This window comes from Pristiophorus japonicus, chromosome 16, assembly GCF_044704955.1.
Source record: "Pristiophorus japonicus isolate sPriJap1 chromosome 16, sPriJap1.hap1, whole genome shotgun sequence".
In the NCBI taxonomy this organism is placed as follows: Eukaryota; Metazoa; Chordata; class Chondrichthyes; family Pristiophoridae; genus Pristiophorus; species Pristiophorus japonicus.
The window spans coordinates 468,265-495,103 of record NC_091992.1 but is presented as its reverse complement, the minus strand read 5'-3'; the positions used below and the strand labels follow the sequence as shown (position 1 = coordinate 495,103).

Genomic DNA, 26,839 nt, shown 5'->3' with positions numbered 1-26,839 from the left:
TTGTTATGTTGATTGAGGGATAAATATTGGCCAGCGCACTGGGGATAACTCCCCTGCTCTTCCTCAAAATAGTGCCATGGGATCTTTTACACTACCTGAGAGAGCAGAAGGGGCCTTGGTTTAACATCTCATCTGAAAGACGGCACCTCTGACAGTGCAGCACTCCCACAGTCTAGGCCTTACATTAAACATCAATTAGACCAAGGTTCTCTACCAACCTGCCCCCACCACACAGTACTGCTCCCCGATTATCAAGATCGATGATGAGAACTTGGACACTTCCCATAACTTGGGAGCCTACTATCAGCAAGGACAGACATCGATAACTAAGTCCAACACCACCTTCAGTGCGCCAGTGCAGCCTTCGGCTGCCTGAGGAAAAGAGTGTTTAAAGACCAGAATCTCAAACCTGGCACCAAGCTCATGGTCTACAGAGCAGTAGTGACACCTTCCCTCCTATATATGCTTCAGAGACATGGACTATGTACATTAGGCACCTCAAAGCACTGGAGAAGTACCACCAATGCTGCCTCCACAAAATCCTGCAAATTAATTGGCTGGATAGGCGCACTAACGCAGCGTTCTCCCTCAGGCTAACATCCGGAGCATCAAGGCATTGACCAAGCTCAATCAGCTCCAATGGACAGGCCACATTGTCCGCATGCCCGATACTAGACTCCCGAAACAAGCGCTCTACTCCAAGTTACGTCACGGCAGGCGAGCCCCAGGAGGGCAGAAAAAACGCTTCAAGGACATCCTCAAAGCCTCCTTGAAAAAATGTAACATCCCAATTGACTCTTGGGAATCCCTGGCCCAAGTCCGCTGAAAATGGAGGAGAAGCATTCGTGGTGAACACTTCGAGTCTCTTCGCCGGGAGCACGCGGAAGCCAAGTACAAACAGCGCAAGAAGCGTACAACAAATCAAGCACCTCACCCACCCGTCCCTCCAACCACCATCTGTCCCACCTGTGACAGAGACTGTAGATCCCACATTTGTCTCATCAGTCACCTTAGAACTCATTTTAATGTGGAAGCAAGTCATCCTCGACTCCAGGGGACTATCTAAGAAGACGACTCCCTCAGTACTGCCCCTCGGGCAGTGCAGCGCTCCCTCAGTCTTTGAGTGCCCCGGCGTTGATTTTTCTGCCGCCTTGTTTCTGTTGCCGTCGCTGCTTTGGAGCTATATTGATAATGACTTGGCAGTCTCGGCGGTGGTCTGTCCATAACCCTAACCCTAGTACTTGTCCCTCTGACAGAACAAGATGTTGGCGATGACAAGGTCGTGTTTTAGAGTTGGTTTTCCCTACCCCCTCTCTGCCGATCATGCCTCCCCAGAGGTCTGTGACCTTACTGACTCTAGTATTGAAGTCGCTGAGGAGGATCAGTTTGTCGTCCGTAGGGACTTGGGACAGGGATTGTTTGAGGCTGGAGCAGAATTCCTCTTTTGTCTTTAGTCTCATCTGTTGCGTCGAGTGTTGGGCGGATGTGCTGATAACTGTGATGCACTGGTTCTGGGCTAGGGTGAGTTGGAGAGTCATTAGATGTTCGCTTATCCCGCAGGGAGAGTCTCTGAGACGGCCCACCAGCTCATTCTTGATGGCGAAGCCAACTCCATCGGGTTTACCTTTCCAGAAGAAGGTGTAACCACTACCTTGTTCTTTGAGCTGGCCTTCCCCTGCCCGCCGGGTCTCACTTAGGATGGCGATGTCGACATCGAAGCGTCTTGAGTTCCTGGGCAACGATGGCAGTGCGACAATCTGGTCTGTCGCTGTTGGGGTTGTCCATGAGGGTCCTGACGTTCCAGGTCCAGAACTTTATTTTGAAGGGTGGAAGATGCCGGGGTGTGCGTTCTTTTAACGTGGGGTGGCCGTTGTACACCGGCTACCACACGGGCTTAATAGTGCGAGGTCCAGGGTCTTGGCCCAGGGGTGCGAGACGACTGGAGGCCAGGCTCTACTGTATGGGCCTAGTTGCCTACACAAGAACATGACAAATAGGAGCAGGAGTAGGCCATACAGTCCGCCATTTAATATGATCATGGCTGATCCGATCATGGACTCGCGTCCACTTCCATGCCCGCTCCCCATAACCCTTAAGAAACTAACTATTTCTATCTTAAATTTATTCAATGTCCCAGCTTCCACAGCTCTCTGAGGCAGAAAATTCCACAGATTTACAACCCTCAGAGAAGAAATTCCTCCTGATCTCAATTTTAAATGGGCGGCCCCTTATTCTAAGATTATACCCCCTAGTTCTAGTCTCCCCCATCAGTGAAAACATCCTCTCTGCATCCACCTTGTCAAGCCCCCTCATAATCTTATACGTTTCGATAAGATCACCTCTCATTCTTCTGAATTCCAATGAGTAGAGGCCCAACCTACTCAACCCTTCCTCATAAATCAATCTCCTCATCTCCGGAATCAACCTAGTGAACCTTCTCTGAACTGCCTCCAAAGCAAGTATATCCTTTCTTAAATATGGAAACCAAAACTGCATGCAGTATTCCAGGTGTGGCCTCACCAATACCCTGTATAACTGTAGAAAGACTTCCCTGCTTTTATACTCCATCCCCTTTGCACTAAAGTGCAAGATTCCATTGGCCTGCCTGATCACTTGCTGTACCTGCATATTATCCTTTTGTGTTTCATGCACAAGTACCCCCAGGTCCAGCTGTACTGCAGCACTTTGCAATCTTTCTCCATTTAAATAAGAATTTTCTCTTTGATGTTTTTTCTGCCAAAGTGCATAACCTCACACTTTCCAACATTATACTCCATCTGCCAAATTTTTGCCCACTCACTTAGCCTGTCTATGTCTTTTTGCAGATATTTTGTGTCCTCCTCACACATTGCTTTTCCTCCCATCTTTGCATTGTCAACAAACCTGGTCCCTTCTTCCAGGTCGTTAATATAGATTGTAAATAGTTGGGGTCCCAGCACTGATCCCTGCGGCACCCCACTATTACTGATTGCCAACCAGAGAATGAACCATTTATCCTGACTCTCTGTTTTCTGTTAGTTAGCCAATCCTCTATCCATGCTAATATATTACTCTCAACCCAGTGAACTTTTATCTTGTGCAGTACCCTTTTATGTGGCACCTTGTCAATTGCCTTCTGGAAGTCCAAATACACCACATCCACTGGTTCCCCTTTATCCACCCTGTTCGTCACATCCTCAAAGAACTCCAGCAAATTTGTCAAACATGACTTCCCCTTCATAAATCCATGCTGACTCTGCCTGACTGAATTTTGCTTTTCCAAATGTCCTGCTACTGCTTCTTTAATAATGGACTCCAACATTTTCCCAACCACAGATGTTACTAACTGGTCTATAGTTTGTCTGCCTCCTACGGTGAGATGTGAGCCGTAAGCTCGGCACAGAGCAGTGCCTTTAGGCGAGGTGTGGAGGGTGAGGGGCCCTGTTTGCTGCACCCTGCTCCATCTTATTTCTTGCTGAGCCACTGGAGAGGACAGGAAGGGCGCCGCCATTACCCGCACCACGTGTTCCAGGTGGGCCGAAGGGACGCCAAGTTCAAACCTGGGAGGTCTGTGGGAGGCGGTAGCTTCTTCCTGACATCCTGACTGGGGCGGAGAGGGGGCCATCTGACCCCCGACAGTGCGGCACTCCCTCAGTACCGCCCCTCCGACAGTGTGGCGCTCCCTCAGTACCGCCCCTCCGACAGTGTGGCGCTCCCTCAGTACCGCCCCTCCGACAGTGCGGCGCTCGCTCAGCACCGCCCCTCCGACAGTGTGGCGCTCCCTCAGTACCGCCCCTCCGACAGTGCGGCGCTCGCTCAGCACCGCCCCTCCGACAGTGCGGCGCTCCCTCAGTACTGCCCCTCCGACAGTGCGGCGCTCCCTCAGTACTGCCCCTCCGACAGTGCGGCGCTCGCTCAGTATTGCCCCTCCGACAGTGCGGCGCTCCCTCAGTACTGCCCCTCCGACAGTGCGGCGCTCGCTCAGTATTGCCCCTCCGACAGTGCGGCGCTCGCTCAGCACTGCCCCTCCTGCCCCAGAGGCCTGTGTGCTGCGCACGGAGCCGCGCTGACAGTTTATCCCCTCAGGCCGATCCCGGTTACCTCACTGAGCCGGACTTGTTGGCCCGCCGCCGCGAGCCACCCGCCCGCCATCGCCGCGCTCACCGTCTCCGGGGCCGGTTACCATGGTGAGAGCTTGGGGCGGGGCCGGTTACCATGGTGAGAGCCCGGGGGCGGGGCCGGTTACCATGGTGAGAGCTTGGGGGCGGGGGCGGGGCCGGTTACCATGGTGAGAGCCTGGGGGCGGGGCTGTTACCATGGTGAGAGCCCGGGGGCGGGGCCGGTTACCATGGTGAGGGACGCGGGGAGTCGGTGCTGGGCGCTCGGCAGGTCAGTGAGCGTGTGTGGGGAGAACGGGCGGTGATTTAGGGCTTTCTTCAGTTACTTACATCACCGGCCTCCTGACTCGCCTCAGAGTTAGTGAGCCCCCAACACCGGGCCCCGGGAGAGGGCCCAGCCGGGGGGGAGGGGAGGCACCAGGTTGTGTCCGGCCGCTGGTGCAGGACATGCCGAGGGATGGCACTGGATTGACCAGGAGTCTCCCGGAATTGGCATCCATATCCCAGTGACTATGGAAAGCAGCCCGGGAGATTTTAATCGGATCTGAGCGCTGCTTCCAGCAGTTTGGGAGATCAACGATTTAAATTCCCCGCCCCAGAGCACCCACTCACAGAATCATAGAAATTTACAGCCCGGAAGGAGGCCATTCGGCCCATCGTGTCCGTGCCGGCCGACCAAGAGCTACCCAGCCTAATCCCCCTTTCCAGCTCTGGGTCCGTAGCCCTGTAGGTTACGGCACTTCAGGTGCACAGCCAAGTACTTTTTAAATGTGGTGAGGGTTTCTGCCTCCACCACCCTTTTAAGGCAGTGAGTTCCAGACCCTCACCACCTTCTGGTGAAGAAATTTCCCCTCAAGTCCCCTCTAAACCTCCCTCCAATTACTTTAAATTGATGCCCCTTGGTTGTTGACTCCTCTGCTAAGGAAAATAGGTCCTTCCTCTCCACTCTATCCAGGCCCCTCATAATTTTATAGATCTCAATGTGATCTCCCCTCAGCCTCATCTGTTCCAATGAAAACAACCCCAGCCTATCTAATCTGTCCTCATAGCTAAAATTCTCCAGTCCTGGCAACATCCTGGTAAATCTCTGTACCCTCTCCAGTGCAATCACATCCTTCCTGTAATGTGGTGACCAGAACTGCACGCGGTACTCCAGCTGTGGTCTAACCAGTGTTTTATACAATTTAAGCATAAACCCTCTGCTCTGTAATTCATTGCCTCAGCCAATAAAGGCAAGTATTCCATATGCCTTCTTAACCACCTTATCTACCTGGCCTGCTACTTTCAGGGAACGAACAATCGAACAATGGACGCTGATGTGAGGTGTTGTAAATGGTTAGTAACTGTTTGCCTGTGATCAGGAGTTGGAATGAGGTTAAACCGTGTTAATTTTAATCAGAATCATTTCCCAGCCTTTTCCAAGGAGCGTGTCACCGGCTGCTGTTCAGTGGCAGCCCAGGCAGAAAGTCCCCACTGGCCGCAGGGAGTCCGCAATCAGGGAGCTTGGGAGTGGAGGGAAAAGATGGGGGCTGGGGGAGAGAGGGAGACTGGGGAATGGGGGCTCGGGGAGAGAGAGAGATTGGGGAATGGGGCGCGGAGAGAGAGGGAGACTGGGGAATGAGGGCTCGGGGAGAGAGGGAGACTGGGGAATGGGGGCCCGGGGAGAGAGGGAGACTGGGGAATGGAGGCTGGGGAGAGATGGGTCTGGGGGAGAGATGGGGAATGGGGGCTGGGGGAGAAATGGGGGCTGGGGGAGAGATGGGGGCTGGGGGGAGAGAGGGAGACTGGGGAATGGGGGCTGGGGAGAGAGGGAGATTGGGGAATGGGGGCTGGGGGAGAGAGGGAGACTGAGGAATGGGGGCTGGGGGAGAGAGGGAGACTGGGGAATGGGGGCTTGGGGAGACTGGGGAATGGGGGAGAGAGGGAGACTGGGGAATGGGGGCTGGGGAGAGAGGGAGACTGGGGAATGGGGGCTGGGGGAGAGAGGGGGAATGGGGGCTTGGGGAGAGATGGGGGCTGGGGAGAGGGGGAATGGGGGCTTGGGGAGAGAGGAAGAATGGTGGCTTGGCAGGGGTGGGGGGAATAGGGGCTTGGGGAGAGAGGGGGAATGGGTTTGGGGAGATTGGGGAATGTGGTTTGCCACAAAGTGGGAGCAACAGCAGGAAGGTGGTGAATGCAAGTGGCACTGAGAGGAGTAGCCAATAAAGGGCTCAGTGAAACCCAGGGACTTCACTGTTGGTAGTGAAAGATTGATTCCACTGGTAAGCAAATAGAGAACTAGGGATCAAAAACTCTCACTGAAAAAAACAATGGGGAAAGGGAGGAGGAAGCTTTATGAACTGAGGGCTATTAGACCGTGGGATCCTTCACCACATGTGGCTATTGAGGTAGAGACTAAAACTTCATTTCAAAGGGAATGGGATATACATTTGATCATGTGATCAGATGTCACGTGATCCAGCATCACAGTCAGATGTCATGTGATCAGAATGTCACATGATCAAATCTCCAGGAATGCCTCCAACCAGAGTTGGCAACTCTATGCTGGAGGAGTCTGAGACGCTGGTTGATGGATAAGACTTGATGAGGAAAACTGTCTCAACTTAGGCACCAGTTATCAAGGAGGACTCCGCAGGAACGACTGGGCTGATGGTGGGCATCAGTGTGCTTTTTCTCTCTCTATTCCGAACATTTTAAAATCAGTTGGACAGCTTGTAGATAAAATTTGACGAAGAAAAGGTGGAGGGCAACATGGGAAGTTATACATTTCTCCAGTAATTCTGTATCTTTGCTAGGTTTTACTTACGGAGTCTTATCCATCAGCCAGCATCTCGGACTCCTCCAGCACCATTTGATTATTGTTATTAATTCTGTAGGAGGTTCCCCTCATGCCTAGAGTTGGTTACATTCCAATCGGTCAGGCTGTGGGGTGTGCGTCTATAATGAAGAGGAGTGGCTCCTCAGATCATAAATGTTTTGAGTGATACACACCACGATCCATGAGCTAAAGCTTCTCACGTGGCCTGGACCTGGCTATATGTGCCACTTTGGGCATGCATGCCATCGGTTTATCAAACCATGCACGCTGTAATGCCTGTCAATCTGTTGTAACCATAGACAAATGCAAACTCAAGAGTATAAAGAAACAGCAGGTTTGTTAGAACACATGGGGACGTGTAAATGCACAGCACAGCGACACCTCACAGCACTCTCCACAATGTTTTATAATTTTACTTTGAAATGGTCATCATTTTTATACAAGAAAGAAAGAAAGATTTGGATTTATAAAGTGCCTTTCACAGCCACCGGACATTTCAAAGCGCTTTACAGCCAATGAAGTACTTTTGGAGTGTAGTCACTGTTGTAATGTGGGAAAAAGAGCTAGATGAAAATGTCTGGTTAACAAGTATTCAGTGAAAAGTTTTGATGTAACTAAATTAATAATGAATTTTGTTACTGATTATATAATTAAATAAACTACAAACTGCTTGAAGTTCAATTTTGGGGGGGTGATGTCAGTAAAAAGACCCTCCTCATGTCAGCCTCTTTGACACAAGTGATACTTCAGGTGGCCCAAATATTCCTGTCAAATTGGCAAGGACCAGAGGCTCAAAGAAGGTCTGATGGAGACTTTATTGCAGCTTTATCCAGATTTTAATGTTGGATGGGCAGTTGAATAACAGAAACAATCTCAGGGTCATTGAAGGAGGCAGAGAGGTAGAGCTGACAAAGCTGACCCTATCATTCCAGATGCTGTCACAGAAGGATAACAAATAGGAACAAGAGTAGGCCAATCTGCCCTCAAGCCTAGTTACCATTCAGTTAGATCATGGCTGATGTACCTCAGCCCATTTACCCACCTATGATCATATTCCTCGATACACTTGCCGAACAAAAATCTTTTCACCTCAGCTTTAAATGGTCCAATTCTCCTAGCATCCACAGCCTTTTGGGGAAAGAGTTCCAAGTTTCTGCTATACTTTATGTGAAGAAGTGATTCCTGATTGCACCGCTGAATGACCTAGGTCTAATTTTCAGATTATTCCCCTGTTCTGAACTCCCCACCAGAGGAAATCGTTTCTCTTTATCTATTCTATCGAATCTCTTTATAAGTTTAAGCACCTCAATTAGATCACCCCTCAACCTTCTAAACTCAAGGGAATACAAGCCAAGATTATGCAACCTGTCCTCATAATTTAGCCCTCTAAGTCCTGTATCATTCTGGTGAATGTGTACTGCACCCACTCCAAGACTAGTTTGTCCTTACTCCAGATGGGGTGTGACCCAGGCTTTATACAACCGAAGCCATTACTTCCTCCACTTTAAATTCTAGCCCCCTTAAGATGAAGATAAAAATAATATGGAGAAGGAGCCATTGTGGGTGATGTGTGTATACGATGAAATAGAAGCAGAACCATGAGAGAGCAGTGTCACACAGGTGGACTGTGGAAGAGAGAAGTTCAAGGAGGAAGGAGTGGTTGACTATCAAAGACAGTGGAAAGGTTAAAGATGGACTAAAGATGCTCCTCAGCCCAGTGGTGTCACTGATGTGGTTAGGAGATAAAGGTTACTCCAAGTGTTTAAGGCATCAAATACATTTGTGCTTGTCAAACTCAACAAAATGCAACTGGAGCTCACTTCCCCTTCACCACTCTGCTGCCCAGGGACCTAATCAGCTGAAGGCACAGGCATCAATGGTGGGGAGGGGGTAATGCACAAGAAGTTATAGAATGAGGAGAGTATGGCGATGGGGATGATGAGACTAATGAAGAGATTTAAAGACAAAGACAGAAATTTAAAATTTGAGGCATTGGGGGACTGAACTCCCATGTAGCTCAGCAAGAATGCAGGTGATGGGCTGTTTCGATAGGGCAGAAGAGGTTTAAAGGAGTTGGAGTTTATGGAGAATAGATACCAGTAAAAAGAGTATTGGAATAATCAAGTCTGCAGGTGACAAAGGCATGGTTGAGGATTTCAGTGGCACATGGTTTGAGGTAAGTGATGAGGCTGATGATGTGTGGGCACTAAGGTTTTACAGTCTGTTTCAGCTTGTGATAGTGGCCAGGGAGGGAGATAGGGTCAATGATGAAGGGAGTGGAGTTTTGTGGAGCTTTTGACCTTGTGTTTAACTGGAGGAAGTTAAACATGAGGAACTGGAAGAGTCATCCAAAACTGGATGTTGGCCAAGCGATGTGACGAGCACAGGTACAGTGGAGGGGCCAAGGCCGTTGGTGGAGAGGTAGAGCTAGATGTCACTGCAGTGCAGAAGTTGACCCCCCAAAAATGGACCAGGCCTTTGGCAGGACTACTAGACAGCTGGACAGATGGGTGAAAATCCACTCCATGAACTCAGACTGATGAGTAAGAATGTCTTTCCCTCCATCATAAGATCAGAAGTGGGGCTGTTCGTTGATGATTGTACAGTGTTCAGCTCCATTGCAATTCCTCAGGTAATGAAGCAGTCCATGGCTGAATGCAGCAAGACCTGGACAACAACCAGGCTTGAACTGATAAGTGGAAAGTAACATTCATGCTACTCAAGTGCCAGACAATGAACATCCCTAACAAGCGAGAGTCTAACTGCCTCCCCATGACAGTCAATGGCATTACCATCACTGAATCCTTCACCATCAACATCCTGGAGGTTACCATTGACCAAAAATTCAACTGGACCAACCACTTTTAATACCAGGCTACTAGAGCAAGTCAGCGTCCCAGAAATTCTAGTGAACCAAGGGTCTAGTGAGCAAGAGGAATTAAAGGAAATTATTATTAATAAGAAAATAGTGCTGGAGAAACTAATGGGACTGAAGGCCATCCCAGAGTACTAAAAGAGGTAGCCATGGAAATAGTAGATGCATTGGTTGTCATCTTCCAATTGTATAGATTATGGAACAGTTCCTACAGATTGCAGGGTGGCAAATGTTACCCCACTATTTAAAAAAGGAGGGAGAGAGAAAACGGGGAACTACAGACCGGTTAGCCTGACATCAGCAGTAGGGAAAATGCTGGAGTCTATTATAAAGGATATGATAACGGCACACTTAGATAATATCAATGGGATTAAACAAAGTCAGCATAGATTTATGAAAGGAAAATCATGTTTGACAAACCTACTGGAGTTTTTTGAGGATACAACTGATAGAATAGATAAGAGAGAACCAGTGGATGTAGTGCATTTGGATTTTCAGAAGGCCTTTGATAAAGTCCCACGTAAGAGTTTAGTGTGTAAAATTAAAGCACATAGGATTGGAGATAATGTATTGGCATGGATTGAAAATTGGTTAACTGACAGGAAACAGAGAGTAGGAATAAACGGGTCTTTTTTGGGGTGGTGGGCAGTGACTAGTGGGGTACCACAGGGATCAGTGCTTGGGCCCCAACTAGTTACAATATATATATAAATGATTTGGATGAGGGAACCAAATGTAATATTCCCAAGTTTGCTGACGACACAAAAGTAGGTGGGGTTGTGAGTTGTGAGGAGGATGCAAAGATGCTGTAAGGCGATTTAGATCGGTTGTGTGAGTGGGTAAACACATGGCAGATGCAGTATAACGTGGATAAAACATAAGGACAAAGTATTATTTAAATGGTGATGGCTTGAGAAGTGTCGATGTACAGAGGGACCTGATGTCCTTGTACACCAGTCATTGAAAGCAAACATGCAGGTGTAGCAAGCAGTTTGGAAGGCAAATGGAATTTTGGCCTTCATTGCAAGAGGATGTGAGTAAAGGAGCAAAGATGTCTTACTACAGTTATACAGGGCCTTGGTGAGACCGCACCTGGAGTATTGTGTGCAGTTTTGGTCTCCTTACCGAAGAAAGGATATAATTGCCATAGAGGGAGTGCAACGAAGGTTCACCAGACTGATTCCTGGGATGGCAGGACTGTCGTATGAGGAGAGATTGGGTCGACTAGGCCTGTATTCACTAGAGTTTAGAAGAATGAGAGGGGATCTCACTGAAACGTATAAAATTCTGACTGGGTTGGATAGACTGGATGCGGGGAGGATGTTTCCCCTGGCTGGGAAGTCTAGAACAAGGCCTTCTGAAAATCCAAATACATCACATCATAGGCAGTCCCTCGAAACGAAGATGACTTGTTTCCACGCTAAAAAAAAAGAATGAGTTCACAGGTGTTTCGAATGAAGAACCCAAACTACATCCTGAAGGGTGGAAGATGCCTGTGCATGGATTTTTTTAACGTGTGGTGGCCGTTGCACACCAGCCACCACAACGACATCCACTGGTTCTCTCTTATCTATTCTATCAGTTGCATCCTCAAAAAACTCCAGTAGGTTTGTCAAACATGATTTTCCTTTCATAAATCCATGTTGACTTTGTTTAATCTCGTTGATATTATCTAAGTGTGCCGTTATCACATCTTTTATAATAGATTCCAGCATTTTCCCTACTACTGATGTCAGGCTAACCGGTCTGTAGTTCCCCATTTTCTCTCCCTCCTTTTTTAAATAGTGGGGTTACATTTGCCACCCTGCAATCTGCAGGAACTGTTCCATAATCTATAGAATTTTGGAAGATGGCAATCAGTGCATCTACCATTTCCATGGCTACCTCTTTTAGTACTCTGGGATGGCCTTCAGTCCCATTAGTTTCTCAGGATACGGAGTAGGAAATTTAGGACCGAGATGAGGAGAAATGTTTTCACTCAGAGGGTGGTGAATCTGTGGAATTCTCCACCACAGAAGGCTGTGAAGGCCCAGTCGTTGAATATATTTAAGAGGGAGATAGATAGATTTCTAGAAACAAAAGGTATTGCGTTCCTAACACAGATGAGGCTGCACACAGGGAGGTTAAAGTAACAGTGACCTCAGTCTTTAATAAGACACTCTAGAGTGAGGAACAGGCCTTAGGGGCCGGCTTATATACAATGCTCCCAAGGGATGCTGGGATCCCTTGGGACTTCAGGGGATGCGCTCCCTGGTGGCGGAACATGGGAGTGCATGCTTTACAGATACACAACATCACTCCCCCCCCAAAGTCAAAGTGAAAACTATTTACAAGATGAGGCGGCCAGGAGCCTTTCTTTCCCTGGTGGACCGCCTCGGTACAAATGTCTGTTCTGGTGTGTTGGCTGTGCCCTCGCTGGGCTGGCGTGTTGTTGGCCCTTCAGGGCTGCGAGGTGAACCTGGCCTTGCTGGGCTGTTGGGTGTGTTGGGTTCAATTTCCTGGTCCGGGGTGATGTCGTTGATCCTTTGGGTGTGTTGTGGGCTCGAAAAAGGTGGTGTCTGCTGTGGGTTGTTCAGGGCAGTCTGTGAACCGCAGCCTATTTTTGGTCCAGGTGCTTTCTTCAAATTTGTCCATTGTCTAGTTTGACTACAAACACCCTACTCCCTTCTTTAGTTATCACCGTGCCCGCGATCCACTTGGACCATGTCCATAGCTTAGCACATACACAGGGTCATTCAGATCAATTTCCTGTGACACAGTGGCGTGACCATCGTTTACATTTTGTTGCTGCCGCCTGCTCTCTACCTGATCATGCAGATTGGGGTGAACCAGCGAGAGTCTGGTTTTAAGTGCCCTTTTCATGAGTAACTCAGCCGGGGGCACTCCTGTGAGCGAGTGGGGTCTCGTGCGGTAGACAGGCGGATTTGGAGTGAGCCTTCCGTGACTCGTTTAAGGCTCTGTTTGATTGTTTGTACTGCCCGCTCTGCCTGCCCATTGGAGGCTGGTTTAAACAGGGCCAAGGTGACATGTTTGATCCCATTGCAGGTCATGAATTCTTTAAATTCGGCACTGGTGAAACATGGCCCGTTGTCACTGACCAGTATGTCAGGCAGGCCGTGGGTGGCAATCATGGCCCTCAGGTTATCAATGGTGGCGGTGCTTCCCGACATTATTTCACATTCAATCCATTTTGAAAAAGTATCCACCACCACTAGGAACATTTTACCGAGAAACGGGCCCACGTAGTCGACATGGATCCTCGACCATGGTCTGGAGGGCCAGGACCACAAACTTAGTGGTGCCTCTCTGGGCGCGTTGTTCAACTGAGCACACATGCTGCATTGCCGTACACAGGACTCTAAGTCAGAGTCGATACCGAGCCACCACAAGTGGGATCTGGCTATCGCTTTCATCATTACTATACCCGGGTGTGTGCTGTGGAGATCCGAGATGAACGTCTCCCTGCCCTTTTTTGGTGGCACTACGCGGTTACCCCACAACAGGCAGTCTGCTTGAATGGACAGCTCGTCCTTTCGCCGCTGGAACAGCTTGATTAGCTCTTGCATTTCAACGGGGATGCTGGCCCAGCTCCCATGCAGTACACAGTTTTTTTTACTAGGGACAGCAAAAGTTCTTGGCTGGTCCAAGTCCTAATCTGGCGGGCCGTGACAGGTGATTTATCATTTTCAAACGCTTCCATGACCATCAACAAGTTTGCAGGCTGCGCCATTTCCACTCCCGTGGTGGGCAATGGTAGCTGACTGAGAGCATCCGCACAGTTCTCAGTGCCTGGCCTGTGGCGGATGGTATAGTTATACGCTGATAGCGCGAGTGCCCACCTTTGTACGCGGGCTGAGGTATTGGTATTTATCCCCTTGTTTTCAGCGAACAGGGATGTGAGGGGCTCGTGATCGGTTTCCAGCTCAAATTTGAGGCCAAACAGGTACTGATGCATTTTCTTTACCCCGAACACACACGCTAATGCCTCTTTCTCAATCATGCTGTAGGCCCTCTCAGCCTTAGACAAGCTCCTGGAGGCATAGGCGAAAGATTGCAACTTCCGCGACTCTGTACGAAGACACGTCACATGCTAGCACAAGTCTTTTACACGGGTTATACAATACAAGCAGCTTGGTGGAGCATAAAATATTTCTGGCTTTCTCAAAAGCAATTACTTGGTTTTTCCCCCATACCCAGTTCTCACCTTTACGCTATAACACATGTAGGGGCTCTAAGAAAGTGCTTAACCCCGGTAGGAAGTTTCCAAAATAGTTGAGGAGTCCCAGGAACGACTGCAGCTCCGTGACATTCTGTGGCCTGGGCGCGTTCCAGATAGCCTCTGTCTTGGCGTCTGTGGGCCGAATGCCGTCCGCCGCGATCTTTCTCCCCAAAAAACTTCACTTCTGTTGCCATGAAGACGCATTTCGACCTCTTCAGCCGTAGCCCTACGCGATCCAGTCGCTGGAGGACCTCCTCCAGGTTTTGTAGGTGCTCGACGGTGTCCCGACCCGTGACCAATATGTCGTCCTGAAAAACCACCGTGCATGGTACCGACTTGAGTAGGCTCTCCATGTTTCAGTGGAAGATCGCTGCTGCCGACTGAATTCCAAGTGGGCATCTGTTGTAGATGAACAGTCCCTTGTGTGTGTTGATGCAAGTGAGGCCCTTCGAAGACTCCTCCAGCTCCTGCGTCATGTAGGCCGAAGTCAGGTCGAGCTTGGTGAACGTCTTGCCTCCTGTCAGCATCGCAAATAGGTCGTCTGCCTTAGCGGGTATTGGTCCTGTAGCGAGAAACGATTAATAGTTACTTTATAATCGCCTCAAATCCTGACCATGCCATCACTTTTGAGCACTGGAACAATCGGGCTGGCCCACTCGCTGAATTCCACTGGGGAGATGATGCCCTCGCGTTGCAGCCTGTCCAGCTCAATTTCCACTCTCTCCCTCATCATGTGAGGTACCGCTCGCGCCTTGTGGTGAATGGGTCGTGCCTCTGGGACCAAGTGGATCCGCACCTTCATCCCGGAAAAGTTTCCAATGCCTGGCTCAAAAAGGGAAGGAAATTTGTTAAGAACCTGGGTACATGAAGCCTTATCGACATGTGATAGCGCTCGGATGTCATCCCAGTTCCAGCGGATTTTGCCCAGCCAATTCCTTCCAAGCAGTGTGGGGCCATCGCCCGGGACAATCTAGAGTGGCAGTTTGTGCACCATGCCCTCGTAGGTGACATTGACCATGGCGCTGCCCAGGACAGTGATAAGCTCTTTGGTGTACATTCTCAGTTTCGTGTGGATGGGGCTCATGACTGGTCTGAATGCCTTGTTGCACCACAGTCTCTCAAACATCTCTTTACTCATGATGGATTGGCTGGCGCCAGTGTCCAGTTCCATGGCTACGGGTAAGCCATTCAATTTTACGTTTAGCATCATAGGTGGACATTTCGTCGAAAATGTGTGCACCCAGTGTACTTCAACATCTGCCTCCTCTCTCTCAGGCTCGAAATTGCTTTGAACCACCATGGACCGATCTTCCTCTGCCACGTGGTGGTTAGCAGGTTTTGCAGAGCTTGCAGGTCGTCTGCAAGCTCGTTTGGAGGTGCCCCATTGTTCCACAGCTCTTGCAAACATACCCTTTGAAGCGGCATGAGTAGGCTGAATGGAAGCCTCCACACCGCCAACAAGGTGTGAATTGCCTTGCATTCATCCTTTGTTGCGGACTCTGAGTCATCTGGGTCACCTGAGGCCTGCTGGCAGTTGCAGACCCGTGGTTCCTGCCCTGTACATTTCTGCTCGCAAACACAGTTCTAGTTAATTTATGAACATTGCTAGCACTTGTGTGCTGAGAGATTTGTTTGGTGTTATCACTGGTGGACATGAACGCCTGTGCTATCACAATGGCCTTACTGAGGGTCGGTGTCTCTACAGTCAAAAGTTTTCGTAGGATGGTCTCGTGGCCAATGCCCAGTACAAAAAAGTCTCTGAGCATTTGCTCCAGGTAGCCATCAAACTCACATTGTCCTGCAAGTCGCCTTAGCTCGGCGACGTAGCCCGCCACTTCCTGACCTTCAGATCGCTGGCACGTGTAGAACCGATACCTCGCCATCAGCACGCTCTCCCTTGGGTTAAGATGCTCCCGAACCAGTGTGCACAGCTCCTCATACAACTTATCTGTGGGTTTCACCGGAGCCAGAAGATTCTTCATGAGGCTATAGGTCGGTGCCCCGCAGACCGTGAGGAGGACCGCTCTCCTTTTTGCAGCGCTTCCTTCTCCGTCCAGCTCGTTGGCTACAAAGTACTGGTCTAGCCATTCGACATAGGCTTCCCAGTCCTCACCCTCCGAGAACTTCTCCAGGATGCCCACAGTTTGCTGCATCTTTGCGTTGGATTCGTATACTTGTCGCCAGTTATTGTGTTTCTAACAGATGAGACTGTACACAGGGAGGTTGAAGTAACAGTGACCTCAGTCTTTAATAAGACACTCCAGAGTGAGGAACAGGCCTTACGGGCCAGCTTATATACAGTGCTCCCAAGGGATGCTGGGATCCCTTGGGACTTGAGGGGATGAGCTCCCTGATGGCAGAACATGGGTGTGCATGCTTTACAAATACACAGCAAAAGGGGTATGGGGAAAAAGCGGGAATATGGTGTTGAGATACAGGATTAGCCATGATCATATTGAATGGCGGTGCAGACTCGAAGGACCGAATGGCCTACTACTGCTCCTATTTTCTATGTTTTTCTGTTCTGCGGTGATTGGCTCATCTCCTGACTCCACGAAGTCTCTCCACCACCTGCAAAGGAAAAGGAACACACTCTATTTGCCTGGATAGGTGCAGCTGCAACAATACTTGAGATGGTCGACACTATCCAGGACAAAGCAATCTGTTTGATTGGTAGCCCAAACAGCACCTTAAATATTCACTCCCTCCACCACCGGCACACTGTGGCTGCAGTGTGTACCATCTACAGGATGCACTGCAGCACTTGCCACGGCTTCTTAGGCAGGACCTCTGAAACTGTGACCTCCACTACCCAGAGGGACAAGGGCAGCAGGCGCATGAGAACACCACCACCTCCACATTCCCCTCCAAGTCACAGGCCATCCTGAGTTGGAAATATATCGCCATTCCTTCATCGTCGCTGGGTCAAAATCCTGGAACTCCCTCCCCAACAGCACCTTCACCACACGGACTGCAGCGGTTCAAGGTGGCGGCTTACCACCACCTTCTCCAGGGGCAATTAGGGATGGCCGATAAATGCCGGACTTGCCAATGACGCCCACATCCTGAGAATGAATATAAAACAATCTGCAGTTTGATATTTTACCATCTCTTGAAGAAAACCAGTTGGCAACCCTTTAGTGCAGAGATAAAAGTAAAATCTAAAAATAATGTAAAAAATCTGAAATAAAACAAAATACAAGAAATGTACAACATATACATTAGTGTCTGAAATGAGAAAAAAACAGGTTAATGTTTCAGGTAAAGATCTTTATCCTTATCGGATGGGCCTGCTGTGTTTTTCCACCATTTTCTGTTTTAGTTTTAAATGCCACCGTTGCCTGACATGTTCTTTTGGATAAAAATAAAAGGGAACTTTATTCATTGGCATCTGTTTCCTAAAAAGGGCTGGGAGGCTTTAAAGTGTAGCTGAATTTTCCAGTTTGATTGTCTTCAGAGCAATGCTCCATGCTGCAATCTGCACTTCATGTTACTGATAATCATAGAATCAGCGAAATCATAGAAATTTACAGCACAGAAGGAGGTCATTTCGGCCCATCATGTCCACGCTGGCTGACAAGAAGCCATCCATCCTAATCCCACTTTCCAGCTCTTGGTCCATAGCCCTGTCGATTACGGCATTTCAAGTGCACATCCAAGTACTTTTTAAATGTGGTGAGCGTTTCTGCCTCTACCACCCTTTCAGTGAGTTTCAGACCCACACCACCCTCTGAGTGAGGAAATTTCCCCTCAAATCCCCTACCAATTACATTAAATCTTTATCCCCTGGTTGTTGACCCCTCTGCTGAGGGAAATAAGTCCTTCCTATTCACTCTATCTGGGCCCCTCATAATTTTATACACCTCAATAAGACCTCCCCTCAGCCTCCTTTGTTCCAAAAAAAACAAACCCAGTCTATCCAATCTTTCCTCATAGCTAAAATTCTCCAGTCCAGGCAAAATCCTTGTAAATCTCCTCTGTACCCTCTTTAGTGGAATCACATCTTTCCTGAAATGTGGTGACCAGAACTGCATGCAGTACTCTAGCTGTGGCCCAACTAGTGTTTTGTATACTTCAAGCATAACCTCCCTGCTCTTGTATTCTATGCCTCGGCTAATAAAGGCAAGTATTCCGTATGCCTTCTTAACCATCTTATCTACCTGTCCTGCTACATCCAGGGACCTGTGGACATGCACTCCAAGGTACCTTTCTTCCTTTGCACTTCTCAGTGTCCTACCATTTAATGTGTATTCCCTTGCCTTGTTAGCCCTCCTCAAATGCATTACCTCACACATCTCCCGGATTGTATTCCATTTGCCACTGTTCTGCCCACCTGACCAGTTCATTGATATCTTCCTGCTGTCTACAGCTTTCTTCTTCATTATCAACCACACAACCAATATTTGTATCATCTGCAAACTTCTTTATCATAGCCCCTACATTGAAGTCTAAATCATTGATGTATACCACAAAAAGCAAGTGACCTAGTACAGAACCCTGTGGAACCCCACTGGATACAGCCTTCCAGTCACAAAAACACACATCAACCATCACCCTTTGCTTCCTGCCTCTGAGCCAATTTTGGATCCAACTTGCCACTTTGTCTTGGATCCCATGGGCTTTTACTTTTGTGACCAGTCTGCCATGCGGTACCTTATCAAAAGCCTTGCTAAAATCCATATACACTACCCTCATCGACCCATCTTGTTACCTCCTCAAAAAATTAAATCAAGTTAGTCAGACATGACCTTCCCTTAACAAATCCATGCTGACTGTCCTTGATTAATCCGTGTCTTTCTAAATGAAGATTTATCCTGTCCCTCAGAATTTTCTTCCAATAATGTTCCCACCACCGAGGTTAGGCTGACTGGCCTGTAATTACTCAGTCTATCCCTTTCTCCCTTTTTAAACAAAGGTACAATATTCGCAGTCCTCCAGTACCACATCTGTAGCAAGAGTGGATTGGAAAATGATGGTCAGAGCCTCTGCTTATTTCCTTTTTTGCTTCTCTTAACAGCCTGGGATACATGTCATCTGGGCCTGGGGATTTATCCACTTTCAAAGCTACTAACCCCTTTAATACCTCCTCCCTCACTATGTTTATTTAATTTAATATTTCACACTCCTCCTCCCTGATTGCAGTGTCTGCACACCCCTCACTTTTGTGAAAACAGACGCAAAGTATTCGTTAAGAACCATACACACGTCTTCCGCTCCAAACACAGATTATCTTTATGGTCTTTCCTTAATTATCCTCTTGCTCTTAATGTATTTATAAAACATCTTTGGGTTTTCCTTGATTTTACTTGCCAAAATTTTTTCATGCTCTCTCTTTACTTTCCTAATTTCTTTTTTAATTTCAGTCCTGCACTTTCTGTACTCCGAGGGTTTTTGCAGTATTGAGCCCTCGGTATCTGTCAGGAGCCTCCCTTTTAAAAAAACGTTTTACTCCAAGGGGCTCTCGATTTGATGGTCCTACCTTTTTTCTTTAAAGGAACATACTTGCTATGAATCCTCAGGATCTTCCCCTTGAATGCCTCCTACTGCTCCAACACTGATTTACCTTCCATAGAAACATAGAAAATAGGTGCAGGAGTAGGCCATTCGGCCCTTCGAGCCTGCACCACCATTCAATAAGATCATGGCTGATCGTTCCTTCAGTACCCCTTTCCTGCTTTCTCTCCATACCCCTTGATCCCTTTAGCCGTAAGGGCCATATCTAACTCCCTCTTGAATATATCCAATGAACTGGCATCAACAACTCTCTGCGGCAGGGAATTCCACAGGTTAACAACTCTCTGAGTGAAGAAGTTTCTCCTCATCTCAGTCCTAAATGGCCTGCCCCTTATCCCAAGACTGTGTCCCCTGGTTCTGGACTTCCCCAACATCGGGAACATTCTTCCTGCATCTAACCTGTCCAGTCCCGTCAGAATTTTATACGTTTCTATGAGATCCCCTCTCATCCTTCTAAACTCCAGTGCATAAAGGCCCAGTTGCTCCAGTCTCTCCTCATATGTCAGTCCTGCCATCCCAGGAATCAGTCTGGTGAACCTTCGCTGCACTCCCTCAATAGCAAGAACGGTTTGGAGACCAAAACTGAACACAATATTCCAGGTGAGGCCTCAACCAAGGCCCTGTACAACTGCAGTAAGACTTCCCTGCTCCTCTACTCAAATCCCCTAGCTATGAAGGCCAACATACCATTTGCCTTCTTCACCGCCTGCTGTACCTGCATGCCAACTTTCAAGGACTGATGAACCATGACACCCAGGTCCCGCTGCACCTCCCCTTTTCCTAATCTGCCGCCATTCAGATAATATTGTGTCTTTGTGTTTTTGCCCCCAAAGTGGATAACCTCACATTTATCCACATTATACTGCATCTGCCATATATTTGCCCATTCGCCTAACCTGTCTAAGTCACCCTGCATCCTCTTAGCGTCCTCCTCACAGCTCACACCGCCACCCAGTTTAGTGTCATCTGCAAACTTGGAGATATTACACTCAATTCCATCATCTAAATCATTAATATATATTGTAAACAGCTGGGGTCCCAGCACCGAGCCCTGCGGCACTCCACGAGTCACTGCCTGCCATTCGGAAAAGGACCCGTTTATCCCGACTCTCTGCTTCCTGTCTGCCAGCCAGTTCTCTATCCACGTCAGTATATTACCCCCAATACCATGTGCTTTGATTTTGAACACCAATCTCTTGTGTGGGACCTTGTCAAAAGCCTTTTGAAAGTCCAAATATACCACATCCACTGGTTCTCCCTTATCCACTCTACTCGTTACATCCTCAAAAAATTCCAGAAGATTTGTCAAGCATGCTTTCCCTTTCATAAATCCATGCTGACTTAGACCAATCCTATCACTGCTTTCCAAATGCGCTGTTATTTTATCCTTAATGATTGATTCCAACGTTTTCCCCACTACTGATGTCAGGCTAACCGGTCTATAATTACCTGTTTTCTCTCCCTCCTTTTTTAAAAAGTGGTGTTACATTAGCTAACCTCCAGTCCATGGGAACTGATCCAGAGTTGATAGACTGCTGGAAAATTATCACCAATGCATCCACTATTTCTAGGGCCACTTCCTTAAGTACCCTGGGATGTAGACTATCAGGCCCTGGGGATTTATCGGCCTTCAATCCCGTCAATTTCCCTAACACAGTTTCCCGCCTAATAAGATATCCTTCAGTTCCTCCTTCTCACTACACCCTCGGTCCCCTAGTACATCCGGAAGATTATTTGTGTCTTCCTTTGTGAAGACAGAACCAAAGTACTTGTTCAATTGGTCTGCCTTCTTTGTTCCCCATTATAAATTCACCCGAATCCGACTGCAAGGGACCTACGTTTGTCTTCACTAATCTTTTTCTCTTCACATATCTATAGAAGCTTTTGCAATCGGTTTTTATGTTTCCGGCAAGCTTCCTCTCGTACTCTATTTTTCCCCTTCTAATTAAAACCTTTGTCCTCCTCTGCTGAATCCTAAATTTCTCCCAGTCCACCGATTTGCTGCTTTTCCTGGCTAATTTGTATGCCTTTTCCTTGGATTTGACACTATCCTTAATTTCCTTTGTTAGCCACGGTTAAGCCACCTTTCCTGTTTTATTTTTACTCCAGACAGGGATGTACAATTGTTGAAGTTCGTCCATATGATCTTTAAAGGTTTGCCATTGCCTATCCACCGTCAACCCTTTAAGTATCATTTGCCAGTCTAATTTAGCCAATTCGCGCCTCATACCGTCAAAGTTACCTTTCCTTAACTTCAGGACCCTAGTTTCTGAATTAACTTTGTCACTCTCCATCTTAATAAAGAATTCTACCATATTATGGTCACTTTTCTCCGAGGGGCCTCGCACAACAAGATTGCTAATTAATCCCTTCTCATTACACATCACCCAGTCTAGGATGGCCAGCTCTCTAGTTGGTTCTTCAACATATTGGTCTAGAAAACCATCCCTAATACACTCCAGGCAATCCTCCTCCACCGCATTGCTACCAGTTAGGTTAGCTCAATCAATATGTACATTAAAGTCGCCCATGATTACTGCTGTACCTCTATTGCACACATCCCTTATTTCTTGTTTGATGCTGTCCCCAACCTCACTACTACTGTTTGATGGTCTGTACACAACTCCCACTAGCGTTTTCTGCCCTTTGGTACTCCGTAGCTCCACCCATACTGATTCCACATCATCCAAGCTAATGTCTTTCCTTACAATTGCATTAATTTCCTCTTTAACCAGCAACGCCACCCCGCATCCTTTTCCTTTCTGTTTATCCTTCCTAAATGTTGAATACCCTTGGATGTTGAGTTCCCAGCCTTGGTCACCCTAGAGCCATGTCTCCGTGATGCCAATCACATCGTATCCGTTAACTGCTATCTGCGCAGTTAATTCGTCCACCTTATTCTGAATACTCCGAGAGGCGGGAGTTCCGGCGGCAGCGTTGGTGAGGCCTACAAAAGGCCAGGAGCTGCTTCCGGTCCACCTTGGCTAAATCACATCACAGTTTAGTAAAATTGGCTTTCCCCCAATTGAGAACTTTTATTCTGGTCTATCTTTGTTCTTTTCCATAATTACCCTTTATCTAACTGAATTATGATCACGAGCACCAAAATGCTCCCCTGCTGATATCCCTTCCATTTGCCCAGCTTCATTCCCTAAAACTAAGTCCAGAAGATAAGAAATAGGAGCAGGAGCAGGCCATTTAACCCCTCAAGCCTGCTCCGCCATTTAATAAGATCATGGCTGATCTGATCATGGACTCAGCTCCACTTCCCTGCCCACTCCCCATAACCCTTTATTCCCCTATCGCTCAAAAATTTGTCTATCTCCGCCTTAAGTATATTCAATGACGCAGCCTCCACAGCTCTCTGGGGCAGACAATTCCACAGATTTACAACCCTCAGAGAAGAAATTCCTTCTCATCTCAGTTTTAAATGGGCGGCCCCTTATTCTGAGACGATGTCCACTAGTTTTAGTTTCCCCTACGAGTGGAAATATCCTCTCTGCATCCACCTGGTCGAGCCCCCTTGTTGATACGGATTCTTTTTCCCTCAATCTGTTTCAGCGAATACACTGACACGCGAACACCTCTTTGCCTTTTCTGTAAAAGACCTTTATTGAAGATTCTCCGGCCGGGACTTGTCAAGACAAAGGGACATTCTCAATCAGAGCCTGTTTACCTTCCCCTGGACAAGCCCTTTTTCAGCGCGAAAAGCACAGTAGATATACATTTTCAAAAAACACATTTGATTAGCACTTGGTCTATCCAATCCCTTTCTGCCTTCTGCCTCCCCCCCCGAGTACATCCAATGTTAGGCAAGAAAGTCTCCCAATTAGGGCTGGTGTCAGGTCAGGTTAGTTATAGCTTTGCTACACTGTCTCCCCTTATCAGTAAAGAACCCAATTAGTTTCCCTTCCTCCTTATCAGTAGAAGCTATTACTTTTCCCTTCCTATCTAGGATTGCTTTCTTTCTTTGTGCTGCTTTGCGGCTTTCTCATGACCCGTGTCTAACCTCAACTTCAACTCTTGGTAACCCCTTTTGTTTCTGTTGATTCTGCAGTTGTCTGCATCTTGACATTTCTTTAGCTATTTTCCCATGATTCCCTATCTCCATCCTTTTGCCACCTTTTCTATCCATCTACCACATTCGCAACCCTTCTTTACACATTCTCACCCTCATTATTTTATGTTTCGATAAGATCACCTCTCATCTTCTGAACTTCAATGTATAGCCCGATCTATCTTCATAAGTCAACCCCCTCATCTCCGGAATCAACCTCGTGAACCTTCTCTGAACAGCCTCCAATACAAGTATATCCTTCCTTAAATACGGAGACCAAAACTGTATGCAGTACTCCAGGTGTAGCAGGACTTTGCTGCTTTTATACTCTATATCCCCCTTGCAATAAAGGCAGACATTGCATTTGCCTTCCTGATTACTTGCTGTACCTGCATACTAACTTTTTGTATATCATGTGTACAAGGACCCCGAGGTCCCTCTGTACTGAAGCACTTTGCAATTTTTCTCCATTTAAATTATAATTTGCTTTTCTATTTTTTCTACCAAAGTGGATAACCTCACATTTTCCCACATTATACTCCATCTGCCAAATTTTTGCCCACTCACTTAGCCTGTCTATATCCCTTTGCAGATTTTTTGCGTCCTCCTCACAATTTGCTTTCCCACCAATTTTTGTATCATCAGCAAACTTGGCTACATTACACTCGGTCCCTTCATCCAATTCATTAATATAGATTGTAAATAGTTGAGGCCCCAGCACCAATCTCTGCGGCACCCCACTGGTTACTGTTTACAAACCGGAATATGACCTGTTTATCCCGACTCTCTGTTTTCTGTTTGTGAGCCAATCCTCGCTCCATGCTAATATATTACTCCCAACCCTGTGAACTTTTACCTTGTGCAGTAATCTTTTATGTGGCACCTTATTGAAAACCTTCTGGAAATCCAAATACACCACATCCACTGGTTCCCCCTTATCTACCCTGCTCGTTACATTCTCAAAGAACTGCAGCAAATTTGTCAACCATGATTCTCTTTCATAAAACCTGTTGACTTTGCTTGATTGAATTATGCTTTGCCAAAATGTCTTGCTGCTGCTTCCTTATTAATGGACTCCAGCATTTTCCCAACAACAGATGTAAGGCTAACTGGTCTATAGTTTCCTGCTTTCTATCTGCCTCCTTTTTTAAATAGGGGTGTTACATTTATGACCCCTCCTTTGCTACATACTGACTAAAAAAAAGTTCTCCTGAATGCATTTTAGGAATTCCGCACCCTCTGTACCCGTCACACTAATTTAATCCCAGTTAATATTAGGGTGGTTGAAATCCCCTACTCTTACTGCCCTATAGTTTTTGCACTTCTCAGAAATTTACCTACATATTTGTTCTTCTATCTACCTCTGTCTGTTTGGTGGTCTATTGTACACACCCAGCAATGTAATCGCCCCCTTTTTTGTACTTCAATTCAACCCCTATGGCGTCATTAGATGATCATCCTAACATATCATCCCTCCTCATAGCTATAATTGTTTCTTTAATTAATACTGCAACCCGCTCCTTTTTTATCCCCCTCTCTACCCCGTCTGAAAACCCTTCTTTCAGCCATGTCTCAGTAATAGTTGTAAAATCATACTCCATTGGAATTTGCATTGAAGTATATACCAGTTAACACTGCCAAACTCCCTTGTTGTCTATTTTCTAGCCTTCTTGTTTCCTCTGCCTTCCAAATTCACTTTCTAATTCCAGCTTTGCTTCTCTCCCTTCTGAATCTACTCTCAGGTTCCCATTCCCCTGCCAAGCTAGTTTAAACCCTCCCCAACAGCACCAGCAAACGCTGCCCCCTCCCCGAGGATACTGGGCCCAAGTTTCGGGCCGCGCCTGGACTCCGGTTTTTCACGCCAGAAAGTGCGCCTAAAAAAAACTTACCTATCCTCCGGCTCCCTGCAGGTCCTCTGGAGCTGGGCGCGGTGCAGCACGAGCTGTAGGGGGTGGAGCCTGGTCCCTGCGCTGAAAACAGTGCCGGGACCTCTGCACATGCGCGCTACAGTGAGCGCGCATGTGCAGTAGCTCCAGGCGCCCAAAACTGTGGGAGGGGCCCGAAGCACGCAGTCCCTAGCCCTGGCCGAATGGCCTCACTGGGGCTGCGTGGATAAGGCTCCTCCCACCCGACCTGACACGACCCGACACCCCCCCCCTCCCTAGACCTCCGCGACTCTCTCCCCCCTCTCCCACCCCAGACCTCCGTGACTCTTCTCTCCCCCCCCCCCCCCCCCCCCCCACGACTCTTCTCCCCCCGCCACCGGACCTCCGCGACTCTCCCCCACCCCCCCACCCTCCCCCGGACCTCCGCGACTCTCGCCCCCGGATCTCCGCGATTCCCCCCCCGCCGCGAGACCCGACGCCACCTACCTATAAATCCAGCCCGAGGTTTTGGGCCCGGCCGTTCAGCCTCCTTCTCTCCCTTCCCCCCCGCCCTCTTCTCCCTTCCCCCCCGCCCTCTCCTTCCTTCCCCCCCTCTCCTTCCTTCCCCCCCCATCCCTCCCTCCACTCTCCCCCTCCCCCCCCCCTCTCCTTCCCTCCCCCCCCACTCTCCCCCTCCCCTCCTCTCCTTCCCTCCCCTCCCCCCCCTCTCCTTCCCTCCCCTCCCCCCCTCTCCTTCCCTCCCCCCCCTCTCCTTCCCTCCCCCCCCCTTTCCTTCCCTCTCCACCTCCTTCCCTCTCCACCTCCTCTCTCCTTCCCTCCCCTCCCTCCTTCCCTCCCTCCTCTCTTCCCCTCCCTCCGCTCTTCCCCTCCCTCCGCTCTTTCCTTCCTTCCCTCCCTCCTCTCTCCTTCCCTCCCTCCCTCCCTCCTTCCTTCCCTCCCTCCCTCCTCTCCTTCCCTCCCCTCGCTCCTCCCTCCTCTCTCTCCTTCCCACCCCCCATCTCCCCTTCCCGCCCCCCTCCTTCCCTCGCCCCTCCTCCTCCCACCCTCTCCTTCCACCCTCTCTCCTTCCCACCCTCCTCTCCCTTTCCCCACCTCCTCTCACCCCCCCACCCCTCCCCATCCCACCCCACCTCCCTTGACCCCCACCCCTCTACCCCCACCCCCTCCCCACTCCCTTCCCCCTCTCCACTCCCTTCCCACCCCCTTCCCCCCCTCCACTCCCTTCCCACCCCCTTCCCCCCCTCTCTCTCCCCCCTACCTCCCTCCCTCTCTCTCTCTCCTCCCCCCCCTCCCTTCCTCCCCCCTCCCACTCCCTCCCTCTCTCTCCCCCCCCCACTCCCTCCCTCTCACTCCCCCCTCCCCCTCTCTCTTAC

The 26,839-nt window shown here is 48.6% G+C and overlaps 2 protein-coding genes across 5 annotated transcripts in view; one reads left to right on the top strand and one right to left on the bottom strand.

Moving 5' to 3' along the window:
• The window catches only part of LOC139226241 (TBC1 domain family member 31-like), a 211,844-nt gene extending 207,687 nt beyond the window's left edge, over positions 1 to 4,157 (bottom strand). For all 4 annotated transcript variants that reach the window (XM_070856865.1, XM_070856863.1, XM_070856864.1 and 1 more), the window contains exon 1: positions 4,081 to 4,157. In XM_070856865.1, the coding sequence (XP_070712966.1) occupies positions 4,081 to 4,131 (51 nt within the window). In that variant the 5' untranslated portion in view covers positions 4,132 to 4,157. The remainder of the gene's footprint in view (positions 1 to 4,080) is intronic.
• A 190-nt stretch (positions 4,158 to 4,347) lies between these two features.
• Positions 4,348 to 26,839, top strand: part of LOC139226240 (integrin alpha-E-like) — a 244,876-nt gene continuing 222,384 nt past the window's right edge. Inside the window, exon 1 of the mRNA XM_070856861.1 lies at positions 4,348 to 4,368. The gene's annotated coding sequence lies outside the window, so the exon portion shown is untranslated. The remainder of the gene's footprint in view (positions 4,369 to 26,839) is intronic.